This window comes from Aythya ferina, assembly GCF_964211825.1.
Source record: "Aythya ferina genome assembly, chromosome: 3".
Lineage (NCBI taxonomy): Eukaryota > Metazoa > Chordata > Aves > Anseriformes > Anatidae > Aythya > Aythya ferina.
The window spans coordinates 13,144,723-13,168,385 of NC_140298.1; the positions used below are offsets into that span (position 1 = coordinate 13,144,723).

At 49.2% G+C, this 23,663-nt stretch overlaps 1 protein-coding gene across 2 annotated transcripts in view; it reads left to right on the plus strand.

The window, feature by feature from the left end:
* Positions 1-7,893: 7,893 nt before the first annotated feature.
* ABHD12 (abhydrolase domain containing 12, lysophospholipase) overlaps positions 7,894-23,663 on the plus strand; it is a 36,588-nt gene continuing 20,818 nt past the window's right edge. Inside the window, exons 1-3 of one of the 2 annotated variants that reach the window (XM_084514774.1) lie at positions 20,406-20,454; positions 22,983-23,052; positions 23,297-23,509. In XM_084514774.1, the coding sequence (XP_084370900.1) occupies positions 20,421-20,454; positions 22,983-23,052; positions 23,297-23,509 (317 nt within the window). In that variant the 5' untranslated portion in view covers positions 20,406-20,420. Of the gene's footprint in view, positions 8,191-20,405; positions 20,455-22,982; positions 23,053-23,296; positions 23,510-23,663 lie in introns of those variants that run through there. The other variant, XM_084514775.1, reaches the window with a different exon arrangement.

A 23,663-nucleotide genomic window follows, 5' to 3' on the forward strand; every position in this document is an offset into this window, starting at 1 on the left:
TGTAGGGCTTGGGGATGTGGGTTAGTGGAGGGCTCGGTGATCTCGGAGGTCTCTGACAGCCTGGGTGGATCTGCGAAGGGCAATGAACTCCGGGAGGGCTGTGAGGATGACCAGAGGGCATCTCTGTTAGGAAGAGGGGCTGAGGGAGTTGAGGTTGCCCAGCCTGGAGAAAAGAAGGTTCTGGAGAGACCTTATAGTGTCCCTTCAGTATCTAAAAAGTCCTACAAAAAAGCTAGAGAGGAGGTCTACTTTGAAATGTAGTGACAGGACGAGGGGGAACGGCTTTTAACTAAAAGAGGGTAGACTTAGATTAGATATTAGGAAGCAATTCTTCACCATGAGGGTGGTGAGGCACTGGAACAGGTTGCCCAGAAAAGTTCTGAGTTCCCCCTCCCTGGAAGTGTTCAAGATCAGGTCAGATGGGACTTCAGGCTACCTGGTCTAGCAGAAGGTGCTACACCACCATCAGCTGGCTCCAGGTGGGCTTTGTGCACCTAAGCCTGCCCACTGAGCCAGCTTTCAGACCATCACACTGTCTGCTCATTAGTTTGTCTGTGATGCTCACGCTGGGGTGTTGAAAGCCCTTCTCAGGTCAAGAGAAGCAACATTCATTGCTCTCCCCTCGCCCAGTCCTCTCACTATAGAAGGCCATCAGGTTGCCTCAGCGTTATTTCTCCTTCATAAACCCATGACACCTGCTCCTGATCATCTTCTTGCCTTCTGTGCATCTCAAACGCTTTCCAGCATTACTTGCTCCTTCACCTCCCCAGGGATCAGGGAAAGGCTGACCAGTCGGTGGTTCCCTGGGTGCTTTTTGCCCTCCTTGAAGAGGGCAGTGAGATGAGCTTTCTTCCAGTCCTCACGAACTTCTCTCCATCACCATGACCTTACACAGAGCATCGAGAGTGGTTTGTAACCCAACTCCCTCAGCACTCACATGTGTGCCATCAGGTCCTGTGGACTTGTCTCCGTCCAGTTTTTTTCAGTGTTCCTCAACCTGATGCTCTCCTCCCTCTCTTCCTTACTCCAGACATTCCCTTCAGCCTCAGGGGCCTGAAGCCAGCAAAGGTCAGAAAGTTTCCTTGTGGCTGCTGACCCCAAAGCGTTCCCTTGCAGCCTACCTCGGTGCCACGTGGGAATACAGCCATCTACAGGCGGCTGCCGCACAGAGCAGCCACATATTCCAGTGTCAGTCAATTACACCAATTCTAAGTCTGGGATTTTTGCTGTAGTAAGACAGTAGGGTCAACAAAGCTGAGATTTTTGTCCAAGTTGCGTGTTGAGGTGCTTGCTGACTGTTGGCTGGCGCAAGAGGTAAAAAAGCTCCAGTTCGCTTTAGCCAAGCCTGTGGTATGGATAACTCTGGCTTCAAGCAGGTGAACGTTGTGTCTGCAGCCTGCTCCGTGTGCATACTGTGGGCTTGTTACTGGGAAACCCGTACTGCGTCCTTGGCCCTACTCTATGTCCTTAAGCACATAGGTGACAGACAGGTGTCTGCTTCAAGGGTCCCACTTGGTGGCACTGAATTTCTCAGAACCGCAGACTTCACAGTGCCAACACTTCTGGTAAAAAGAAATGATTCCCCGGTGGTTTCCTTCTTAACTTACAACTTCCCAGGCCTAGCTTGGAGTGGGACAAAGGAAACGCTGAGTTCTTCTGTGCTTTGCTAGGAAGCCAGCTGACAATATCGAGCTTGGCTGTTCCAGGCTGTAGTTCTGTCACCTGGCCAGCAGACTGCCTGCGAGAGCTGGACTGAGATGCCTTTGTGTTTTCCTCTGTCATCTGGATTCTGCAGAACTGTCCCGTGCCCTTGGAAATGCGTGCTGCACTGCAGAGGAAGGAGCTAAATGTGACCTAGGACCAGCCTATGGCTTTACCAGAGTAGCCTGAACGCCTTCTGCATCTGGAACAAATAACACATCTGGGTAGAAGATTCCCATCAATATTCTCTATTGAAAAAAAATAAACACGGGGTCAATCTTTTCAAGCTCATCAGTTAAACAAATCTAGCGAGACACGTGGGGAAAATTTCCTTGAGTCTATTATATACAGCAATGCCTTCCCCGTTACGACAAAGACGTAACGCCCAGCAAAGTCACGCTTACAAGTCTGGCAGCGAGGCTGTAAGCAGAGGTGACAATGAACTGTATAGATGGTATTTGCTCAGCCATACCTGGGGAAAAATGTTTCCAGAGGTCAGATGAGCTTTGCGTGCGCCTGGACAGAATCCCCTGATGCCTGCTGGCAGCACAGCAATTCCTGAAGTGCTGCTAATGCTCCAGTGATGGAGGTAGGATGTGTGGGGCTGCTTCCAGGCACTTGCAGTGGGAGCCAGCTGTGGTGCTGCAAAGCTGTCACGCTGCCCATCAAGCACAAACTTGTGCAAACAATTTAAGATAAAACATTTCTGTCTTGATGCTTAAGAAAAGAGCGTAATTTGCTTGTAGCATCAGGTTTCCCTGCTTGTCCTCCCAGAGAGAAGCAGCTTGAGGAACAGAAAGCTGTGGGTGTCTGTCCTCCTAGCAGGTTTCTATGGATTTTCTGAGGTACTGCTGCCTTTCTCAGCGGTGTAGTCTCCTTGTGCTCTGCTTCGAGTCTCTTCTTGTTGGCTTTTGCCCCCTTTCAAGCACCTCATCCTCAGAAGTGGCTTTGTCCTTGCCTTTTCTGTTTGCTCTGCTGCTTTGAATAGCCTTGTGCTTTCCAGAGACATATCCCCCAGTAGTCTTCGCACCAGAATTTTCTCCTGGCTTTTTTTGTTTGTTTGTTTGTTTGTTCCTTCAGTGTCTCCTTCTCTGTGTTTTGTCTTTTGCGGAGACTTTTAAGACCCTCATTCACAGCCAAACACATCTATCATCCCTTCTCTTGCTAATGTTACTTACGATCTGTGCTCAGTTGCTGTCCTTTGCTTTCCATCTTCAGGTGCAGTTGCCTGTGGAGAACAAAGGGTAGGAAGGAGACTGGCACAGCTGCAGTCCAGCAGGCTGTGTCCTTGCCCTATGGCCTGTGTCCACACCTCTTCCAGCTCATTCCAGACACACAGAAACCTTATGGAAGGTGTCCTTGCCCACAGGGATACTTTCTACTAGAGCTCTACAATAATCTTCAGTTGTGCCCTGAGCTAAGAAATACCAAATTCTTTCTCAACTTTTTCTCTGACTGGATTTTCCTGTTCTTCCTGCACATATTCTCTTTGCAGAACCACGCAGAGTTACTGGCTGCTGAGAAATCCTGTGGCAGCACATTCCCCAGGCTGTTTTGCATTGTTTAGATGAAGTATTTGGTGACCGCAGACAGTAAAATCTCACCCTAGCTTGCCTGTAACAGCAGCAGAAGCATGGTTTGTAGGTGACCCTTGCATTGACCACTCCCATCGAGTCCACAGTTTGGGATTAAGAATGGATGCTGCGCATTGATTTCTGTGAGTGGGCAAATTTATGATGCCACATTCATCTCTTACAATAGGTAGGAGGGATAAGTACTGATCCCAAATGGGAGAACCTCTCTCATATTCTATAAATTATGTACTAGCAGTACAGCAGACATTACACTTAAAAAAAAAAAAAAAAATGAAAAAAAGATGACGTGGTGATTTCTAAATCTTAACAATCTGATATGATGGGAGAGACCAAACAAATGCCTGTTTATACTTGTACCTAGTTAAGGAAGCCTTCAGAAATGCTGAGAATGGCTTAAGGTCACTACAAGAAAATATTTGCTTGCTTTCTCTCTAGCACAGAGCGAATGCCAGTCGCTATTAGGACCCATGCCATAAATATAGACTTTCAAGTAATCTTCCTTACATGACCTTCCTGGTAATAAATTTTCTCATTCATTTCAGCAGATTTATGATACCTGAGACCATCCTCCTCATACCAAAGCCTGTCAGGCAGCTTGCAGCTCTGTCTTCACAGGACTGCCCTGTCACTCCCAAGGAGCCCAGTACAGTTTTAGAAGCGCTGGCTCGAGAAATGATTGCCACTTGTGACTTGCTGTCACCACATGTCCAAACACATGGCTAACAATCCCCAACTGCAGCTGCGAGCCTTCCCAACGAGATGGAGGGAATAAAGTAAAAGCTGAAGGAAAAAAAAAAAAAAAAAAAAAAAAGACACTCTCCTTTGCTGTTCAAAGCATGTGCAAGAATCACTAGTGTGTTCAAAAGCCTGCTTGAAAATTTTAGGAATTATGCTGTTATATATGGAGTGGTAATTTGTGTCGAGAAAATGGTTGATATTAATAAAGAAGGGGGAGATGTGGGAGTGTGGCCATGGGGACTGGAAAGCCCCGTGGTTGAGATAACATTAGACTCTTAACAATGAGGCCATCAGGAATATAAAAGAGTTTAGAGGGAACAAAGAAGGGTGATTCAGGAGACTCCATGCAGTCTGGGGTTTCTTGTTCTCCAGCCATTAAGGCATGGAAGTTTCTGGGTGTTTGCTGTTGTTATATGCAAAGTTGTTTGACCAATGAAAAGTTGTTTTGAAAAGAACTGCTGTAGGAAGAAAGGTATAAGAGGGGAGCCTGCCCTCAAGATAAAAAAAAAAGGCAACACGATGTGATGAAGTTATGTCGTCAATGGGGAGGCAGAAAGAAGGAATGAGGAGGAGCAAGCAAGCAGAATGGAGACCAGGTCGTGAACAGGCACATTGATTGCCTCATGAAGATAGGTTCGGCCAAACTCAGCAAACTGCTCAGAGAAGCTCATACAGAAAGTCGCTGGAAATGGGCGCACTGGAGCTGGGAAGAAGCTCAAGCTGAGAGAAACGGAGCCGCGCACACAACTGCCCCTCGCTGGTAAGCAGCTGCGCATTATGGGGAATCATACGTCCTTAGGAACAAAGACTGTCCTGGAATTACCACTCCATATATAACATTCTCCTTATTAACAATCGGACAGTTTATGATCTTGAAACATGGGACCAAATTGATGTCAAGGTGTGGGACCCTGCAACTAAAAGCGACGAGGTTTTGACTTTAGCAAGGCTTTCAATACTGTCTCCCATGACATCCTACTAGCAAAGATGAGAAAGTGTGGGATAGATGAGTGGACAGCAAGGTGGGTTGAGAACTGGCTGACTGGCTGTGGGAATAGAAATGTTGTTTTTGCAGAGTTACATTGTTTAGAAGGAGGGAATGTGGTATTGAGATATGCTTACAGTGATAAGAAAAGTTTAGCAGGCAACCTTGTAAAATGCAGACAATCAGACTCCTTAGGACAATTAGGTGAAAATCATGGTGTCAAGTCAAGTCAGATAAGTGAAGAAACATTACCACTTCAAGCAGTAAAAATGTCAAAAGAAATTTGAAATTTAACAGGCTGGCGACTGAAGGCCATGCATTGTTTGTGAAGCATCAGATAGATTGTGAATCTGGATTACCCACTCAGTGGGGAAACAGGGGAGGGTCCTGCCATCAAAAGGTATATAAACTGTGTTTTGGAACTAGTAGATGCGCTCTCTCCTGCTTGTGGGGCGCCCGCCATTGCAATCGCGAATAAATTACTACTTCACTGAGATCCTCGCCTGAGCCTAAGTTATTGGCTACGGAGTGTTTCTCACACTGGCCGAGCTCAGAGGGTGGTGATCGGAGAAGCAGAGTCTGGCTGGAGGCCTGTGACTAGTGATGTTCCCCAGGTGTCGGTGCTGGGTCCAGTCTTGTTAAACATCTTCATCGGCCTTGATGAGGGAATAGTGTCTGCCCTCAGCAAGTACGCCGATGACACAAAGCTGGGAGGAGCTGACATGTCAGAAGGCTGTGCTGCCATTCAGCGAGACCTGGACCGGCTGGAGAGATGGGCAGGAAGAAACCAAATGAGATTTATAAGAGCAAGTGTAGAGTCCTGCACCTGGGAAGGAACAACCCAAAGTATCAGTACAGGCTGGGGGACGACCTGCTGGAGAGGAGCTCTGAGGAGAAGGACCTGGGGGTCCTGGTGGACGACAGGTTGACCATGAGCCAGCACCGTGCCCTTGTGGCCAAGAGGGCTAATGGGATCCTGGCATGCATTAAAAGGAGCGTGGCCAGCAGATCAAGGGAGGTGATCCTCCCACTCTACTCTGACCTGGTCAGGCCTCACCCGGAGTACTGTGTCCAGTTCTGGGCTCCCCGGTACAAGAAAGACAGGGATCTTCTGGAAAGAGTCCAGCGGAGGGCCACAAAGATGAAAGGCTGAGAGACCTGGGTCTGTTCAGCCTGGAGAAGAGAAGACTGAGAGGGGATCTCCTCAGTGTGTATAAATATCTGAGGGGTGGGGGACAGAAGGATGTAGCCAACCTATTCTCATTGGTTTGTGGGGATAGGACAAGGGGCAATGGCTGCAAGTTAGAGCACAGGAAGTTCCACACTGACATGTGAAAGAACTTCTTCACAGTCAGGGTGACAGAGCACTGGAACAGGCTGCCTAGGGAGGTTGTGGAGCCTCCTTCCCTGGAGATATTCAAGGCCCATCTGTACGCCTACTTGGGCAGCCTGCTCTGAGGAACCTGCTTCAGCAGAGGGGTTGGACCTGATGATCTTTCAAGGTCACTTCCAACCCCAACAGTTCTGTGATTCTGTGATTCTGTGATTCTGTGAGGTTGCAGTGGGATTGCTGGACACCTGGCGAGCAGTCTCTGAGGCCTTAAAGAGCCCTGTGGGGCCACAGTCAGAAACGTGTGGCTTGCCAGACAGTGAGGGAGCTGCGGGCTCCTTTACTGATCTGACTGCTACGCCATGGGCCCCTCTGCTGCTACAGCCATCGAAGGCTTTTGCTGTTCCGCCCCCTGTTGACCTGGACGTGCCTTTGGACCCAGGCCTACTGGCCTTGAAAAGGAGATGGATATGCTTTTCTTCGATCCGGGAAGAACGGGATACATAAGGCCCGAAGACCAAGTTGCTTGACAACTTAAAGCAAGACATGTTGTTCAAAAGGAATGGAAAATGGAGACTGTTAAGTTATGGAACTTAAAGGATTGTTTGTTACCTTTCCTGATGGTACGTCTGTATAGGCATACTCGGGTTTAGTATGTAAAGCAATGTTCTGTATATTTAGAAGTTTGATGTTCGTGTGTGCGTGTTGGTGGAGCGTAGACTCCCTGCACACAAAGCGTTGTTTACTTGCCTTTTATACCTTTTATACCTTTTATAAGTATAAATATTACTAAATTCAGATTGAGTTGAGACTTCATTTATAACACTCCTTTTTGGTTGTGATTTTGCTCCTCGGATTAATTTGTAATGCTGTATTTTCCTGGAATCTCCAGGTATGTTCCAGGTACGTGATCAGTTTGCAGCAATACAGAAGAAATGAATGTATGATAGCTGAGGTCTGAAGAAGCCTGTTTTCCACTTTGTTTCCTTTACGAGAACACACAAGGTGCTTCGATGGACCAGCTCGGCATTCAGTACACAGCAGCAGCAATACGAAACGGGGTATGTAAGCACGGCTGTTTTCTGCAGCGCATTGCTAGAATATGGATATTTTAGTCACTGGTACCAGAAGGGATATTTTATTTGTTCCTTTTTTTTGCCACTAATCATTGTAGCAGGAAATTGCCATGTGGGTAGGGGAGCTCTGTGGAAACATAGCCTCGCCTGCGTGTGTCTGTGAAGAGATCAACACATAAAGATGTTTTCTCGTATGCTACTGTAAGCTTCCCAAAGGGTTAGAGGGAACATATGAGGGGGGCAACTGCATCCTAAACTTTGCTACGGCTGGTTTACGCTTCAGAGGACACTTGGCTAAGCCGCCGCCTGGCACCGAGCCCGCCCGCGGCCTCGCCTCAGGCCACCAACAAAATGGCGGCGGGCGCGCAGTGCCCGCAGTAAAGATGGCGGCGCGGAGGGGGGGCGGCGGCCAGCCGCGGTGCGGGCGAGCGGCGCCTTTGTCCCCGGCCCGGCTCCGGAGGCGGAGATTAACGGGGGCGGAGCTGGGGCGAGCACGGCGCTGGGCGAGCGGCGGCGGCGGCTGCTGCTGCTGCTGCTCGGGGAGAGCCGTAGCTGCCGTCTACCGCCATCCCGGACCACCATTACCACCCCCCCCCTCCGCCTCCTCCCCGGCATGAGGAAACGCAACGAGTCGGTCACGGTGGAGCATGAGCGCGCCGCCGCCGCGCCCGCGCCGCTCGACAAAGGCTGCAGCCTGAGGCACAGCCTCCGCCTGCCCGCCGCCACCGCCGCCGCCGACACGGGCATGAAGCGACCGCTCGGCAGGTGAGTACCGGGGCGAGCGGCACCGGCACGGAGCGCCGAGCCTCCCCGCGATGAGCCCTGACCGGGCGCTGCCCTGCCGCGATGCCCCGGGATGGAGCCAACCCTGAGGGGAGCCCTCAGGGGGTGTGTGGTGGCTGGGGGTCTCGGGGCATTGTTAATTTGGGGATTAATTAGAGAGCTGGCTGCTGAGGGCCGGGAGGGGCTGGGGTTGGTACCTGCGCACGGCCCGGTGTGGTCCCATGGGCGCTGAGTCCTGTCAGGGAGGGAGGTGTGTAGGCTTTGCCTCTTTTTGTTAAAAAAAAAAACAAAACAGTGAGTGGGGTTTAGGTGAGGGTAGAGGAAGCTTATCTACGTGGCTTCACAAGTAAAGAGTCTAGCTGTGTTAGCATTTTTAACATTTTGCAGTTATTTACGCTGTTGTGCTAGGAGAACGCTTGTGCCCCTCGGTGCAAACAAAAATCTGTCAGGAGAGAAGATGCTCACAAGCTGGAGCTGCCTTCGTGCATCGTTTCAGGGGGATGTGAAGACTCGCAGATGCTTTCGAAGGGTAGGGAGGAAAAAGACGCAACCCTTGAGGCACCTCGGCGCCAGCACGGTGCTTTTCCTTCGGTTGCATTTTTCCTAAGTGTGAAGAATATTTAATGGTCGTGGTAGCTGTGTGGTTTGGGTGGCTGATGCCAAATTGCTGTGCTTCAGGAACACAGCAGCCTATAAACATCCAAAGGCAGTCGACAGATTTCTAGAAAATGAGCTCACGTGGCTGCTCCTCTGGTAAATTTTCTGAGAGTCTTTCTGTTCTCATTGACAAAATTTAATGTTTAAAACTAGCATTTTCCTGCTGATGACGTAGATTTCTGTCATGTTCAGTGACAGAGCCCTTCAAGTGTTGTTATTAATCCTGATGGGTAATAGCTATTTGTTTTTAATGCCCTGGAGGTAAACCTTTGGGAGCGCTCTGTTCGCGTTATGACGAGCTTTTGGTAATTGGAAATGGCGCTGGGTTGATCTCTGCATTTTAATGACTGTGCAATAGATCAGACTCTGTCAGTGCTCTGCTTTCGTAATAACTCAAAAAAATCAGCGTGTTTATTCTGTTCGCTGAAGTGGATAACTTCTAGGACGAGTGGTGATCAAGTGATGGCTCGATCACTTCTTCACCATGGCAAATAGCGTCAAAGTACTTCGTACTGAAGCAGAAGCGCTGCGTCGGTGGCTCCAAACAGGTCCTGAGCGCGCAGGCAGGCTGTTGGCGTGGTCTGGCAGGCAGGTACTTGGTGGAAGCAGTCACCAGGCACAGCACAGCCACAAGCAATGCAGCATTGGGAAGGCCAAAATAAAAGCAGGGAAAATACGCTCTGTTTGTGGAAAGTTTTCTTGTGTTTATTCCTCCTTCCGTGCTTTTAAAAACGGTCAGCAGGCAAATTGTCCTCACTTTTCTCTGTGTTGAGCCTTTGAAGCCTGTTTCAGAAATCCTTGAAGTCCTGTATGCATTTTAAACCTTTTTTGTTTGTTTGTTTAGTCCTGTATTCCACATACAGCAGCGTTTATCAAACTCTTCATGTTGTAGGAAAGCCTTATCTGTTTGGAGCACACTTTCCCTCTTCCACGTTTCAATAAATAAAAAAATAAATAAAATCTCAGCGACCATGCTGTGCAGTGTTGCAACAACTGGTTTACAACCAAATGAAAGCATAAAGTGGAACAATCACTTGCTTATATACTTCTTTTTTTTTTTTTTTTTTTTTTTTTTCTGCTTTCCCCGTATTTTGTCCTTCTTACTGACTTTCAGTGGACCTCCTTTGACTGCTTCTTCCTGTGAGCCTTCAGATGGTGTTTTGCAGGCAAGACGTCTGGGTCTGCTAATCCCCTCTGGTTATGTTTTCTGCAGGATAACAAATACACTGCTGAAGTATGAAGCCTGCAGGAACAGGAGGTCCAGGCAGAAGAGGGTATGATGCCCAGAGATAACGGGGTTGTCCAGGACAACCACCCCAAGTCATGTCAGAGAGCTGCCTAGCCCCTGGCCCACCGTTGGCAGCAGGTAGCAGTGGGCGTTTCAGGAAGAGCACAAGAGAAGGGTACATACACAACAGACCTCCCTTGGGGGGTATCCTGACTGTTGGCTACATAACTGATGACTAACTGCAGTATGATCACCTGGATCCTCCTGTTTTAGCATGCAAAGTTGTGCTGTTATTGCGGCGTTCGTTATGCCACTGGATAGAAAATGAATATTTGATCGTGTTGCTGTTTTTCAGCGTGCTTCATCGGTTTTACTTCCCAGCTCACGGAAGCTGGGAAGAGGTGAAAACTGGCTGAGGTGGGGTTGCTGGGATGGCGGAGGTGACATGGTATCGGGAGCTGGGGACTAGTACTGCAGCAACTAGTACTAGTACTGCAGGGACTAGTACTAGTACTATTCCTGGCAACATGCTCGTTGTGGAGATGGGTAAAATCAGCACTTGTGCTGGCTGTGGGTTGTGTTCAGGGGACCTGGGGCTGCCTGTGTTTCATACAGCTGTTATGTAGGTCTCTCTGGATGTGGCTTTTCATCTTGTCCTTGGAAATGACACAAGCCACTGGTTAGAAAAGCAAACCAACCCCACAATAGCCTGAGGTGTTCACAGCATCGGGGTTTGTACTTGCAGTGGTGACCCGGGCATGTGCACTTCCCCAGCAGGGCTTTCTGTTTGTGTCCAGTGCCTCAGCAGAGGCTAAATAGCACTGTAACCACAACTGTAAGCACTACTCACTCTTCCAGCAGTATTTTTTATTTTTTGCTAGCACCGTATTTGTCCCTCTGTTTTGGTTCAGACATATCCTCACGCTGTGCTCATTCATCCGAGAGCTGAAACCCATTCTGAAGAGGTGGCTGTGCATTTGAACTACTGTTACAAAGAGCGTGTGCGCATATAATGGAGACGGGTATCTGATAAATAAGATTTATGTGGTTTAGGTGAGTGTGTGCTGGAGTTAATGTGGCTTTTCTTAAGTGGTTTACAAACAGAAAGGAACAAATGCAGGTGTTTCTGTTAGTCGTCCAAACGTAGTGGTAAAATACAATATAATGATTATCTAAGAGCAGTAGCTGCTTGGGTGGTCTGTGAACAACTAGTTTTTTAACACATTTTGTCTGAAACTATGAAAAGAAACAGTGTGTGGTACCTGGATTCCCCGGTATGTGTGTTTTGTGTGGGTAGCCATGCCTGTAATATTGGCACTAGGATGCATTTTCCAGCTGGCGGTTTGAAGTACCCGCTAGCTGTTACTCAGGTGTTTTGGAGATAGCCATCACAGTGGGTTCACGTTTGAAGGGTGGTTGTGAGGCTGCTGCTCTCACCCATTTTTGTGTTCGGTGGCCGTGATGGTTTGAGGAAATGCATCTGAATAGCCTTAGGTATAGCAAACCTTTACGCGAGAGCAAGGAGAATAAAGGAAGCCAGGCAGGCTTTTAATAATGGCTCTGGTATCAAAGCAAATGCTCCTATCTCACTTCTGCTGAACCCTGATCCAGGAGGCAAACGGTCAGATGAATATTACCCTTCTCTCCCATGCCTTCGTTGTTATTTGTACCTCGTTAGTCCCAGCTGATAGTCAGACGATAGACCTGAAGTATTTAATTGTCATTCCATAGTCTCCTACGCTCGTTTGCAGCTATTGATAAAGCTTGGTTCTGTCCCTCTCCGTGCTGTGGAGCAGTGATAAGCTGCAAACCCCATGTGTGTAAGCTCTGTACCTTGATATTTTTGTCTTGCTGCATCCCTGGAGAAGCCTGCTGTCCTCCAGCCTGTCTCTTCACTTATCTCAGCTGTCTTCACCCTCAGTGGCCCCTATTCCTGGCTCAAGTCCCCGCAAGGTGTATTTCTGGCAGCCTTCCTCTGGCTGCCTCCAACCCATGGATCCCGCAAGCTAGATCCCTTTTGTCTGAACATAGGACAATTGGGTGTAATTTCAGTGTGGCTGCAGTCACCCGTGCTTGCCTTGGGCACGGTTTTCTCAGCCTTTCTCTGGAAAGGCAGACGTCTTACAGTACTTTTTGTGTACATTCCTTAAGAATCTTTTTCCCGTTAAGTTTTGTGCCATTTTTTCCCTTCAGTTGCTGTCTTAAGATCGAACCTCCTAGCGTCCTTCAAGGAGAAGAGGTGCTGCTTGTATGGGGAAGTTTCAGCAGTCACGTAACCTTTTCACCAATTCCACCTTCCTGCTGGGTAGCCTCTGCTCTCAGTTGCTCTTGGGCAAAGTTCACAAAGGAGCTGTAAACTGGTTCCCAGTTCCTTGCTGTGCTCTTTTCCACAGTGAGTACAGGTCGAACCACAGTTCCTCATCCGGGTGCAAAACCAACTTGCTCCGTGGTTTTCTGTTTATTTATCTATTTTTTGCTACAATTCCACTTTGCAGAGGACACACAGGAATGTTTTGCTAGGATCTGTCAAAATCAGGATTGTGTAATTGCTGCACACATCTGGCTGGCTGTCCAGTGAATGGGGACAGAACCCAGTGGCTGGGTCCAAAGCCAGGCGTCATTGCTGGCCACGTGGACAGCCTGTGGCTGTGAGTGCCTCTGAGCTGCTTGCAGGTTACCCAGTTTGGGGGATTGCACCTCCTAAATTCCTCTTTCCTTGTGCTCATCTCCCTCTTTTCCTCGAAGATGTGTAATTCATGCAGCTGATACAGCAAGATTCCCTGCAAAGTGGAAGAGTTAGTAGGTGCATTTTGTTAATTATTTTTTTCTTCAGCTAGGGATTTTTTTCTTGACTTACTGATTTGTGAGGCCATCGTGTTGATGTGTGCCTGACAGTTCTGTGCTGCGGTGTGTGCCGTTGAAGCCTGCCTTCTTCCATCGTGTTCATCACCCGATTTGCTTTTTGTGTTAAACAGAAAGCACAAAACTCTTCCATTCATCTCTTGGGACTCTTAGCTGCAGATCTGCCTGTATGAGCTAACATTTCTTTCCTTGTATCTAATCTTCCTGTGAGTCTCTGCTTTTTCTGCTGCGTTTGCTTTGTGCGATGTCATCCCACAAACCCTGAGCACTTGTCTCAAGCTCCCCACATTTCTCTCAGAGAACTCTGCTGGAGCACGCTTGCCTCAGACTCTGCAGACAGTTTGCTCTCGAGTTATATCCAAGTTCTGTGTTGGTCTCCTCGAGCTCAGTTTCAGTGCAACGCCCTCCTTCTGACATCACTTGTGCCCCTGGGTTCCGTTCTGCTTTGATAGCTTATGCCTGAATTATTAATTAGTGCATTGTTATTAAGCGCTTCTGCTTTGTAATTCTTATAAGTCTCTCTTCTGCTTAGGAGCTGCATAAATCACAGATTTATGCTCTTCTTGTTTCGGTATACCTCAATTTCCCAATAAACCTGCAGTTCTGGGTAACTCCTGGGACCACGAGGACTTTCTAGGCACCCCCGGTGTGAAGATGTCTTTGTGGAGATCAGGATTTCAGTGTCATCCCACAATTTTCTGTCCGTCCTTCTCAACGGGCTGCTCTGGGTTCCCCTGGCCATACCAGTGACTATGAGCGGGGGCTGCTTTGCCAGTCGGCGTGATGCTGTGCAAGCTGAACTGAGCCTCAACACCAGCACAACTCCTCGGCATCCACTCTGTTCTTTTCCCTCTGGATGTCCTTTTTGCCTCCGATATCCCCACATCTACAGCCAGCCCGTTCCTACGCAGAGGATCTATGGCCTACTTGCGAGCAGCTCATTTCGGAAGATGACTCCGTTTCATGCTATAAATGGCGTGGAGTTGCCGAGCCAGGAATCTGGTTCTCTGCAAATGCAGTCCCAGGTCATCACGGCGAGCCTGTAGGTTTCCTCCAGGATGTGCTAATACGGATTCCTTTTTGTTGAAGGCAACGCTGTGGGGTTTTAATGAAAATTAACGATGGTGGCATCGTTTCCTCTGCAGAATCTGCTGCTGTGGCACAAGCAAGAGGCCTGCTACGCCTAAGCAAGATTTCTGCTGCTAGTGAGGGTCCTGTCCTGCCTGCTGAGTCCAGGATCCTTCTAAAGGCACCGTGCTGCTGTGATGTTCCTGTAGGAGGCTGCAGCTGATTTCCCTTGTCCTTGCAGGCCTGAAGGGGGTGGGTCGTGTTATTTTGGCAACTGTATCAGGATGTGAAATTAATTATTGGGCTTCTACCCTACGGATCCAGGGTTTTGGAGACTGAGAAGCTGTGCTGTGAACGTCACGGTGTTGGTGTTGTGTTGGTGGATGGCTTCTGACACCCAGGGTGAGGGAGTGCAAGCAAGGAAGGCTCACTAGGGCTGTAACGTGAGAGCGCTATGTTAATGTGACTGAATCAGTACCAAGAAGATTAAAAGAGAGTACTTCGGGTGTTTTAAAAGGGTAACAGGAGACCGAGGAGACTTTAAAGTCATTAGCCTGACGTGGAGCCCGTGCAATTTTAATGGTAAGAGTTAATTTGTGATTCAGGGGAAGAAGATTGAGCAGCTAAATGCATACGCTGAGGGAAGTGGATTCGCCCTTTGGAAGGCAAGTGTAAAATGCGACAGGTTTGTCAAGATCATGGCCCGGCTGAGGGAAGCACAGCTGGTAGAGCTGTTTCTCCAAACCCCTTGACTTTGTACCGTGGTTTATTTGTTTTATTTAAAGGGCTTGGATGGCTAACGGAGGGCTCTTCGCTGTACTGGAAAGCAGCTCGGGGAGAGAGGCAGCTGGGGACTGATCCCCGGGCTGAAGGGTGTGAGATTTGTGTGTCTGTAACCAGCGAGGAGCTGGTTACTGCCGGCAAAACCGGGAGGATGAGGTAGCAAGCAGGGCAAGGCAGCAGCCTGGGGCAGCTGGTGAAATAGCCAAAAGTTCACTGGGAGCCAGGGGAGAGAGCATCGAGCTCGCAGCCATGGGATGGTGCCGGGCACGGCGTGGGGGCACACGGCGTGGTCACCTCTCCCGTGGGCACCAGCCCTGGAGGCTGCAGCCCTCCTCGCTTTTCCCAGCAGTGCTGGTCACACACTCTGCTTCAGAAGTCTGCTGCTTTAATGAAGGCAATTAAAGCTGGGAGCAGAGCTGCCTATTTTTAGCCGGCGTTAAGTGCCGTGCTCATTTAAACTATGATTATTGAACGGAGCGAACAGGAAGGATGTCTGTGTTTGCTTTCCGAATCAAACTGTTTGTTTAACCCAGATTTATTTCAATGTTGTAACTCTTACTGAGTGCTGAAGCAATAAAAAAAAAAAAAAAAAAAAGATGGTTGGGCCAGAAATTTAACTTTCACAAATAAACACTAGGAAATATTTGAGATGTCCCGCAGCTGCCCTCTCCTTGCTCAAAGCAATTATCGAATTGCAGAAGGAGAATTTTAGAAATAAAAAGAAAAGCGTGGGAGGGTTAAAAACAAACATCAAAGTTTTCTTCCCAATCTAGCAAATAGCTTAAACAAAGCCTCCCAACGGAGGGCACGCGGGGTTGCGTGGCGTAAGGAGTTCAGTGTCTGGGGAGTTTGTTTTGGTTTTCTGTTATTAAAATAAGCTTCCAGCGACGGAGTGGCCGATGTGACTATTTGTGGTGAGTCGCTGCCACAGCTGGATGTGTGCTGAGTGGCTTTGGGCACGGGTAGCAGGGCAGCTAGTGCTCTTTTAGCCTCGTGCAAGCCTGGAGGTGTTCTCTCTTGTCACGACTGGTAAGAGGTGACTGTGTTCTCTGGGTACCTCTGCCTCATTTTTAAAATTCATTTATTTATTTTTTACTAGGAGCAGTGTGTGAATAGCGAGAACTGGAGTTCCTTTGCAGGTTGGCTGGCCAAAATGTGGGCTTTGCCTGTCGCTCGTTGTGTGCTGCTCGTCTGGCCCCCACGGCACGTAAGAAAGGCAGCAGCTGAGATATCCCTTCCTGCGGCATCTGGATGGTAGCATTAAAATCAAGTTTGCAGCAGCTGGAAGGACAGCTTAATTCTTCTTGCAGAAGAGATTGCTCTGGGATGATACTCGAAACGAGGCCGTGTGGAGCCTCATCTCTCACTGCTGACAGTGGGCAGGATAAAGGACTTCGTGGGGCCTAATGGGGGAAAAAACCTGCTTGGAAGAAAACTTCTTTTAAGTGGGGTGTAAGCAAGCTGAGAACAGAGAACAGCAAATGTATTTACCCCGTCTGGAGGCTGTTTTGCCTTTCCCTTGGGGTAAAGCTTCCCCTGGGTGACTGCTCCAAGACAGCAAAGCTTCTGCAGATGAGGGTGATGTAACGGGAGCTTCAGGCAGGGCTCCCAGCTCACAGCATCCTTGCTTGGGGAGGAAAGAGTGTGCAAGGTGTTCAGGGTGCTGGAGTGCATTTCCAGACTGCCTTGGCATCCTCACGAAGGGAAGCCCGGCGCTGTTTTCTGTCCCACAGCAGTCCTCTCACTCTGTGGTTGGTTTCAGAGCAGCTTTAGGATGCAGGAGTGAAGCTGACAAGGTCAGTTTTGTGCTGCTGGCTATAAAATCTGCAAATTGGCTGTGGTCATTGGAAATACCCTGCTCTGACCTTTGCAAACCCAGCAGAAACGCAGTGAATAAGCTTTTCGTTCAGGTTCCAATAGCTGTGTGCTGTCCCTGTCGTAAACCATTCTTTTCCTACCAGAGCAGGGGGCACACACACTTTAAGCTTTGTGATGGATGGAGTTCTAGTGCTGCAAAACGTTCAGTTTCCACTTGTTTTAAGTAGAAATACGCCAACACCTGCCTTTCACCTTCCTTGTGTGTGCTTCCTGGCTTTGGCTCTTCAGATCTGTGTAGAATTAGTGCAGGCTGTGGTTCTCGTTGCCAGCTTCAGTTTCCAAGCCTCGTCCTTGCAGAGTTTTTCCCTCCACAAGCCGATACCACAGCTGGAATCCTCGAACAAAGCGCAGATGAAAGCAGGAATGGCTTCATCTCCCTGGCCCTACGCAAACTAACCTGCTGCTCAAGGTGTGTTGGCGGCTGGCAGCAGCTCTGTGGCTCTTCTTTCATCACGGCCATCACTTCATTTTTTAAACAGGTCCCAATTTCAGAGGGTGCTGTGGCTACCAGCTGAATGTGACAGCGATCAGCTGATGGCCAGCATATGTCATGTTTTGGCATTGTTTAATGTTCCCGTTTACTTGTGTGCCTCGAACAGGGAACTGTTGGCTCATTGTCATCAAAATGCTTCCCTGGTGATGTGTTCCGCATCTAAAAGCTGGCTGTATCGCTGCTAAAACAAAAGCATTTTTCTTTTTCCTTCAGGTTTCCAAGGAAAACTGGTTTCTGATCTCTGCCAGCAAAGGCAGAGCTGCCTTGGATGGACAAACGTGAGGTAACCATCTTTGTGCACTGAGAAGGAAGCTGTAGGCAAGTGAGGCTGCTGCTCACATGCTTTCAAAGAGAGCCAGAGCCACCGAGCATGCCAGGAGTGGTAATTTCCAGGCTTGGCTGGCTGGTGGCCGTCTCCCAAAAACCGCTGTGGGAAAAGATTTCACGTTCACAAGGCTGTGCAGCATGGCAAGGTGGGCCTGTTCCTACACGTGTGTCCATAGGAACTGCGTCTGAACCCGTGGGTTCCTGTTGCTGCCGCGCACACGGCGCTCTGGCAGTCGCACAGGATGCGAGCAGCTTTACGTGGGAGCAGGGGAACTGGCTTTTTCGGTTCTGGCCCTCAGCTGACAGGCAAATGGCTCCCTGTTCAACTGCAGTTAGGGCCTGGGGTGGAGTTCTGCAGATCTCAGTTGGTTTTACTCTCTGCCCTTCGCTTTTGCACCCCAATATAGGGCAGGGTGAGAGGGAAATGAGCTGCGCCGCTTCAGTGAGAATCCCCCTCGGCTGCTCTCAGGCTCCTACATGGCACTTCCAGTGCTGTTGAAGCCTTCTCTCGTTTATCTTTTTTTTCCCCCTTCCATTTTCAGACCCGCCGAGGGTTGTGCCTTTAACATAAACCAGCTGTCGGCTGTGAAATGAGCGGAGAACTTCAGAATTCAGCAAACACTGCGGGGGGAACGTGCTTGCACCACAGCAGTGTCCCAGTGCCAGGCTCGGCTTAAATCTCACGTGGGTGACTTCGGCTTTGATAAGTGTCAGCAGCCCAGCTGGGGAGCTCCGGAGGAAGCCTGCTGGGGGAATTTAACCAAAAGGTTTCTCCTAGGAGGGCTGTGGTGCAAACAAAGCTGCTGTTGCACAAGATGCGTTGAGAGCAAGTCAACAAGCTGAAAACCCCAGTCCCCAGGCCAGCTTTTCTGTCCCAACAGTCGATTGTTCAATTGCCCAGGGTATAATTACTCATTGTTTGCTGCGCACTTAAAATAACAGAAGCTTCTGCTCCTTTCCTCTTAAAACAGGGCTCTCAGGTGAAGGCTGTCACGCACAATTAACACGAATGCCTAATGCCCTTCCAGCTAAGTATTGAGGAGCAGCGTGGCTGTTGTTGAGCGGGTCAGTGTGCACTTCAAATAAATCACTGCTGAGAGAGCATTCGTTGCAGTGCTCTCCTTTAGAGCCAGCTGTTGAGTTCATGCTGGCAAGATGAGGTCCTTCCTGGGGTTGGTCGCTTTAAGTTGGCATCTTCTCGCTTGCTCGTGGTCAGAAGGAGGTGCAGAAGCAGTGGGGAGCTAGGCAATGAGGTGGTGGGCCAGGGCAATTCATGAGGCTCAAGTTTCAAACCTCACCTGTGCTCAGATAGTCGGGGCAACGCTGCCTGAAGCCCTCAGCCCAGCCCAAAGGAGATGTCCTGCGTGCAGCAGCTTGCTCTGGGGCTAAAAGGGGTAAGAAAGCCTTTAGGAAGAGCTTGGGAGTAGGGAGTTTGCTGTGGGAAGTGGGATAAAAACAGCACAGAGCCTGCTGGGACGCCCTCACCTTCCATGGCTGCTGGTGATGGGTGTTCAACAAATCCCTTCCAGGTTTCCTGAGGTGCTAGAGGTGGAGCTTGCATATCTGAAACCACTCTCAGAAAGCAGGGCTTGCCTTTCTCTTCTGTCTTTCAATGAAAACCTTTAGGGTTTAAATGAGATGGCTTTCGGCTGCCTTATTAAGCCCGTTACTCCCCTTGCTCTGTCCCTAATTAAAAGAGGAACAGCATGGCAGAGTTCATGGTGCCCCGTGCAGGTGGCTGGGCCTGGGCTGAGCCTTGGAGCTTCCTAAGGTCAGTATTTAGAAGGCATTTTGTTTGCCCCTGTCTTACACTTTCTCCTAGGTGCAAACAGAAGCACGTAGCAGCTCAGACAGATCCAGAGGTTCACTTTTTGCTCTCTCTGCCTACCAGGTAAAGCTTTATTCAGCTTCTAACACACCCAGGCACGCTCAGCTTTCCCTAGGAAGGCTGTTGGGTGAAGGGCTGGATTGGTTTTATTTACAGGAGGTTTCATTCCTGAATTATGGAGGCTGTCAGAACAAATAGGTACCCAGCTTCCCGAGCTCATCTGAATAGCTGAAATCTCAAGTTGCCTTCTGCGACGTTGGTGACAGTCGGTAAATCCCGTCCTGTCCTTGGCAGGCGTGGCACGTGTCAGGAGCAATTTATTCTCTGGTTGAAAACACCGCAGAGTTAGCCAGTGGATTGTACGAAGATGTTTTTTTTGCTCTGTATCAGTAGCCTTGCTCTGGAAGGGAGCCTGTGGTTAAACAATGAACGGGAGTGGAGTGGCGTTGGAGTGCTTGACAAATCCTCGAGTGCTTTCCCCTTGTAAAAAATGTGCTCGGCACAGCTCCTTGCCGTGGAGTGCCTTCGGTCTGTTTTCAGGAGGTCGCAGTCTTCCAGACTCCTCGTGTCTGGAGAGAGGTGTGCTGAAGTGGTGAGGCCGTGCAGCTGGCTTCTTTCTGAGAGGTCGGAGTGTTTCTGCAGAGAGCTGAAGTGCGAGATTATAAGAAAGCTAAGAAGTTAAGAAGTGGCAAAGGCACGTGGTAGATTCAGATTTCTTCCTGTTTTCCACACCTTGAGCAAAGATTTTTAGGAATTGCTTGAAGCTGCAGATACCAAGACAGTTTATGTCCATGATTTTTGTATTGCTTTATTTTATGAAGCACACTAGGACAAAAACATGAATACTCCTTTAAATTTGTCTTGTCTCCAGGATTATGGTTTTGTTTATAGTTGTTCTTTTTTTTTTTTTTTAGATGATTGCTTCATCTCTGGTACAGCAAGATGAGTTTGGGGGCCTTTGCTTTTTATTTCGGAGTTGTTTTGCAGGGCGCTGATGCTGCTTGCAAAGGATCCTCATGCCAAGGGGGGAGATTGCTGTGACTTGTAACAGCAGAGCAGCTGAGACTTCTGTGTTCCCACTGGCTGTCATGAACTCAAGGGCAGATCTGTTTCCAGGACTGGGTGGGTTTTCTATAACTCAGCCTCCTGCTCTCGATACAGTGCCTCCAGTGAAGCAGAACTAAGGCTTGGCCAAAGACTGCATTAAGGAGAGTTTTGTGTAGCCGGGCCTGAAATAAAAGAGTCACGTGGGGGCCCGTTTCCCTATGTGACTTCATTCTAGCACGCAGAAGCCAGGAGGGGACAAACCCTTTGACATTAGCATCTTCTCAGTTTGCATTTGCCTGCACATAAAGCGGGTTTTGCAGCAAAATGGGGGGAGAAAACGACCCAAATTATTCTTGCAGTGCAAAACTGCTCTGCTCCACGTCGCTGGTGGTTTATGTAGTGTTTTGGAGTGGAGATGAGCCCCCGGCCTGGCTGTGAGCTGATCGGGAGCTGGGAGGCTCTCTCTGGATGTGCTTTCACGCGGTTGGAGGGCTGGTAGGCTCGCTTTAGTTTAGTTGGCAGGGAACAAGTGAAATACAACAAAAGGCTAATCAGCTCGGGCGGATCGGGTGGCCTGCACGGAGGGAGAAGAGTGACCTGGTGCTCCTCGCCTCCTGAAGGAGGCCCTGCAAGAAGAGGAGCCCTGTGCAATACCGCCCACCCGTCTGTTAGAGAAGTGGAGGAACATGCACTTTTATGCCAATATTCATGCTGTTTATTCTTTCCAATGGTTTGAGGGACACCAGAGCACACAGGAGAAACAGCACTCACTGGAACAGATGCAGATGGATCTCCTCAGCATCTACGAGTGCTTTGCTTTACCATTGTCTCCCCTAGGTGACAAAGGGCATGTAAGCTATGTGTATCCTTGTCCCTATGGCCTTTTGGGACTGCAGGCCCAGTGCACGTGTATTTCTGATAAATTTTGTCCCGTTCTTGCTGGACTGAAGCTCTCCTGGTGTCAGTGCCCCATTTCACCCTGGGGCTGTCCTTTCACCCCGGTAGTGTGGCTGATACGGAGATCCTGACGGAAACTCACCTCGCGTGCTTCCGATAGAGAAGTGATTCAGGTGCTCTCCAGGGGAGGTGATTTTAATCTGGATTTGGATGCAGAGCACGCCTCAAAAGTGAGGTTTAGCAATTGCTGCTCACCAGACCCTGGAGTTTTCTCGGAGGGGAGTTTCTTGAAGGATGTTAGGGTCTGAAGGTCCATTCGTGTTCCAGAGGCCTTCAGTGAATGATTTTTTTTCCATTTGTTTTATTTTAAGACGTTACCTTCATTGTTCCTGAAAATCTGTTTATGATATTCTTCAATGTCTCTAGTTTGCAGCTTCTTATTCTCCAACTCGCCTGAGTTTTCTGACTAAGACCAACTGAGTTTTCTGGGGGTGAGAAGCGTGTTGCTGCTGCTTTCACCCTGGTACACCATAAGCTCCCTGTGCAGGGCATTTATTTCTTGCGGTAGCTTTTCTGCAGAGCAAGAGCTGTTTAATTGGGTGAAATCACTCGCTAAGGACTTAGCAGATAACTTAGAGCACACTTCAGCACCTTGTCTCGGATTTATCAGCAGAGGGGAAGCCGCTTGTTGATGGGCAGAGGCTTTGCCCTGGTTGCATTTCAAGCAGCCATCTCCCTGGTGATGAGGTGTAGATGTCACACTACCTCTTAGCGTTTGGCATGGGGTGCTGGAGAGAAAGAAAAGATATTTCTCTTCGGACTCCTAAGGAGAAAAAGCAGAAGCTGAAACCATTCCTTTGCTCTGATGGCATTTCTCAGTGTAGTCTTCAGCAATTTCTCTTCCCAATTCCAGCTCGTGCCTGGGTCGTGTTCAGCATTTCTGCAGGGGGGATGTTTGGAGAACCTGTGCTTTGGGGCCTTCTCCTTGTGCCTGGAGGGCTTCTGACCCAATCCCCAAAGGTTTAGCAGAGAGATGCTCTCCTCCTTGAAGAGAAGCAAAACATGATGGAGGCTGAGCAACTGAACCTCGGTGAGCTCTCTCCCACGAACCTTGCTGAGTGACAAAAAAAAAAAAAAAGGTGCTGTGTGCTGATGTGGGGGTGGTTGTGGAAAGAAAGCTTTAGCTTGAGAGCAGAGAGCGCTGCGGTTGCCATTCTCCCAAACGAAATACAGGGTGGCTTTTGCCAAAGTTGCGGGGGGTTTCCTCGTGTGCTCGGCTCACCTCGTGGCATTTCTCAGCTCCTGGCTCTGGAGGATGCCAGCTGGGCTGCTCGGGAGGATCACGGCTGTGGGCAGGCTTCGTGTCCTGTGCCCGTGCCCTCGGCACCTCTGTGCCCTCCTCCTCCAGTTGCTGCTCTCCTTGGGGTGGAGATGGGTCACCAGGGCTTTGGTACCACCAACGCTCTGCTGACGCTGTGCCTGTTCCTCTGCCAGTCCTTCGCTGTGTCTGTTTTCCATAATGCCTTGAGAAAGTGGGCTCAGGGTATGGAAACATCACTGGAAGCCTCGTTGGCTTTCTTCACGTCCCCACTGTCAGGCTTTCCATGGGAAGGATGATATTTTGAGCCTTTCAGCATGGGCTTGCTGCAGCCAGGCTTGGTTGTTGATGTTTTTAGTAACGTTTTTCTTTCTCTTTTGGAAAGCAGCAGCTCAGGTTGCTAAGAAAAGGGAATCCATTTGGAGTATGCGTATCCCAGGACGTGAGGAGACGGACAGGTACATGAGGGTAGGCAGTGGTGTGGCGGGTGTTGGTTTGGGATCATGTAGGAGGATTGCCCATTCCCAGCAAATACACGAGCAATCGTGCCAAAAGCCTAAAGGCAGAGTTGTGGGGAGGATTTCTTCTATGCTGGGTAGAATGCCTGCTGTTGAGACCCTTGGTTTTAGCCTAGGGATGCAAAACCTATGGAGATCCAGGGGTTTTTGGTGTGTGATGAGATTATTTCCATCCCGGTTTTAGCTGTATGCTCATCTCCTGGAGAAGTTCAGCATTTCGCCTCCTAGAACCACCAAACAGGAGAGTGATAACTTCAGGCCTCTTGGAAAAGTTGATCTCAGCCTTCACCTACTGGCAGGAACTGCTGATGGTGAAAACTGGTTGTCTGCTGGCATGCGACGTGGTTCCTGCTCTGGGCTGTCAGCTGGAGAGCAGAGAAGTACTGGTGCCTGAAGGGTTTGTGTGTGTTTTAATTCCTGCCTGCAGTGGCACTCAGTGATTCTGTCCAGAGCGTGTCAGTCAAGTAAATCTCATCGTGTTTTATAACATGGAAAGGTTTCCTTTCCAGGCCGTTGGAGGGTATGACCCCTGTTAGCTGGACGAGGCAGAA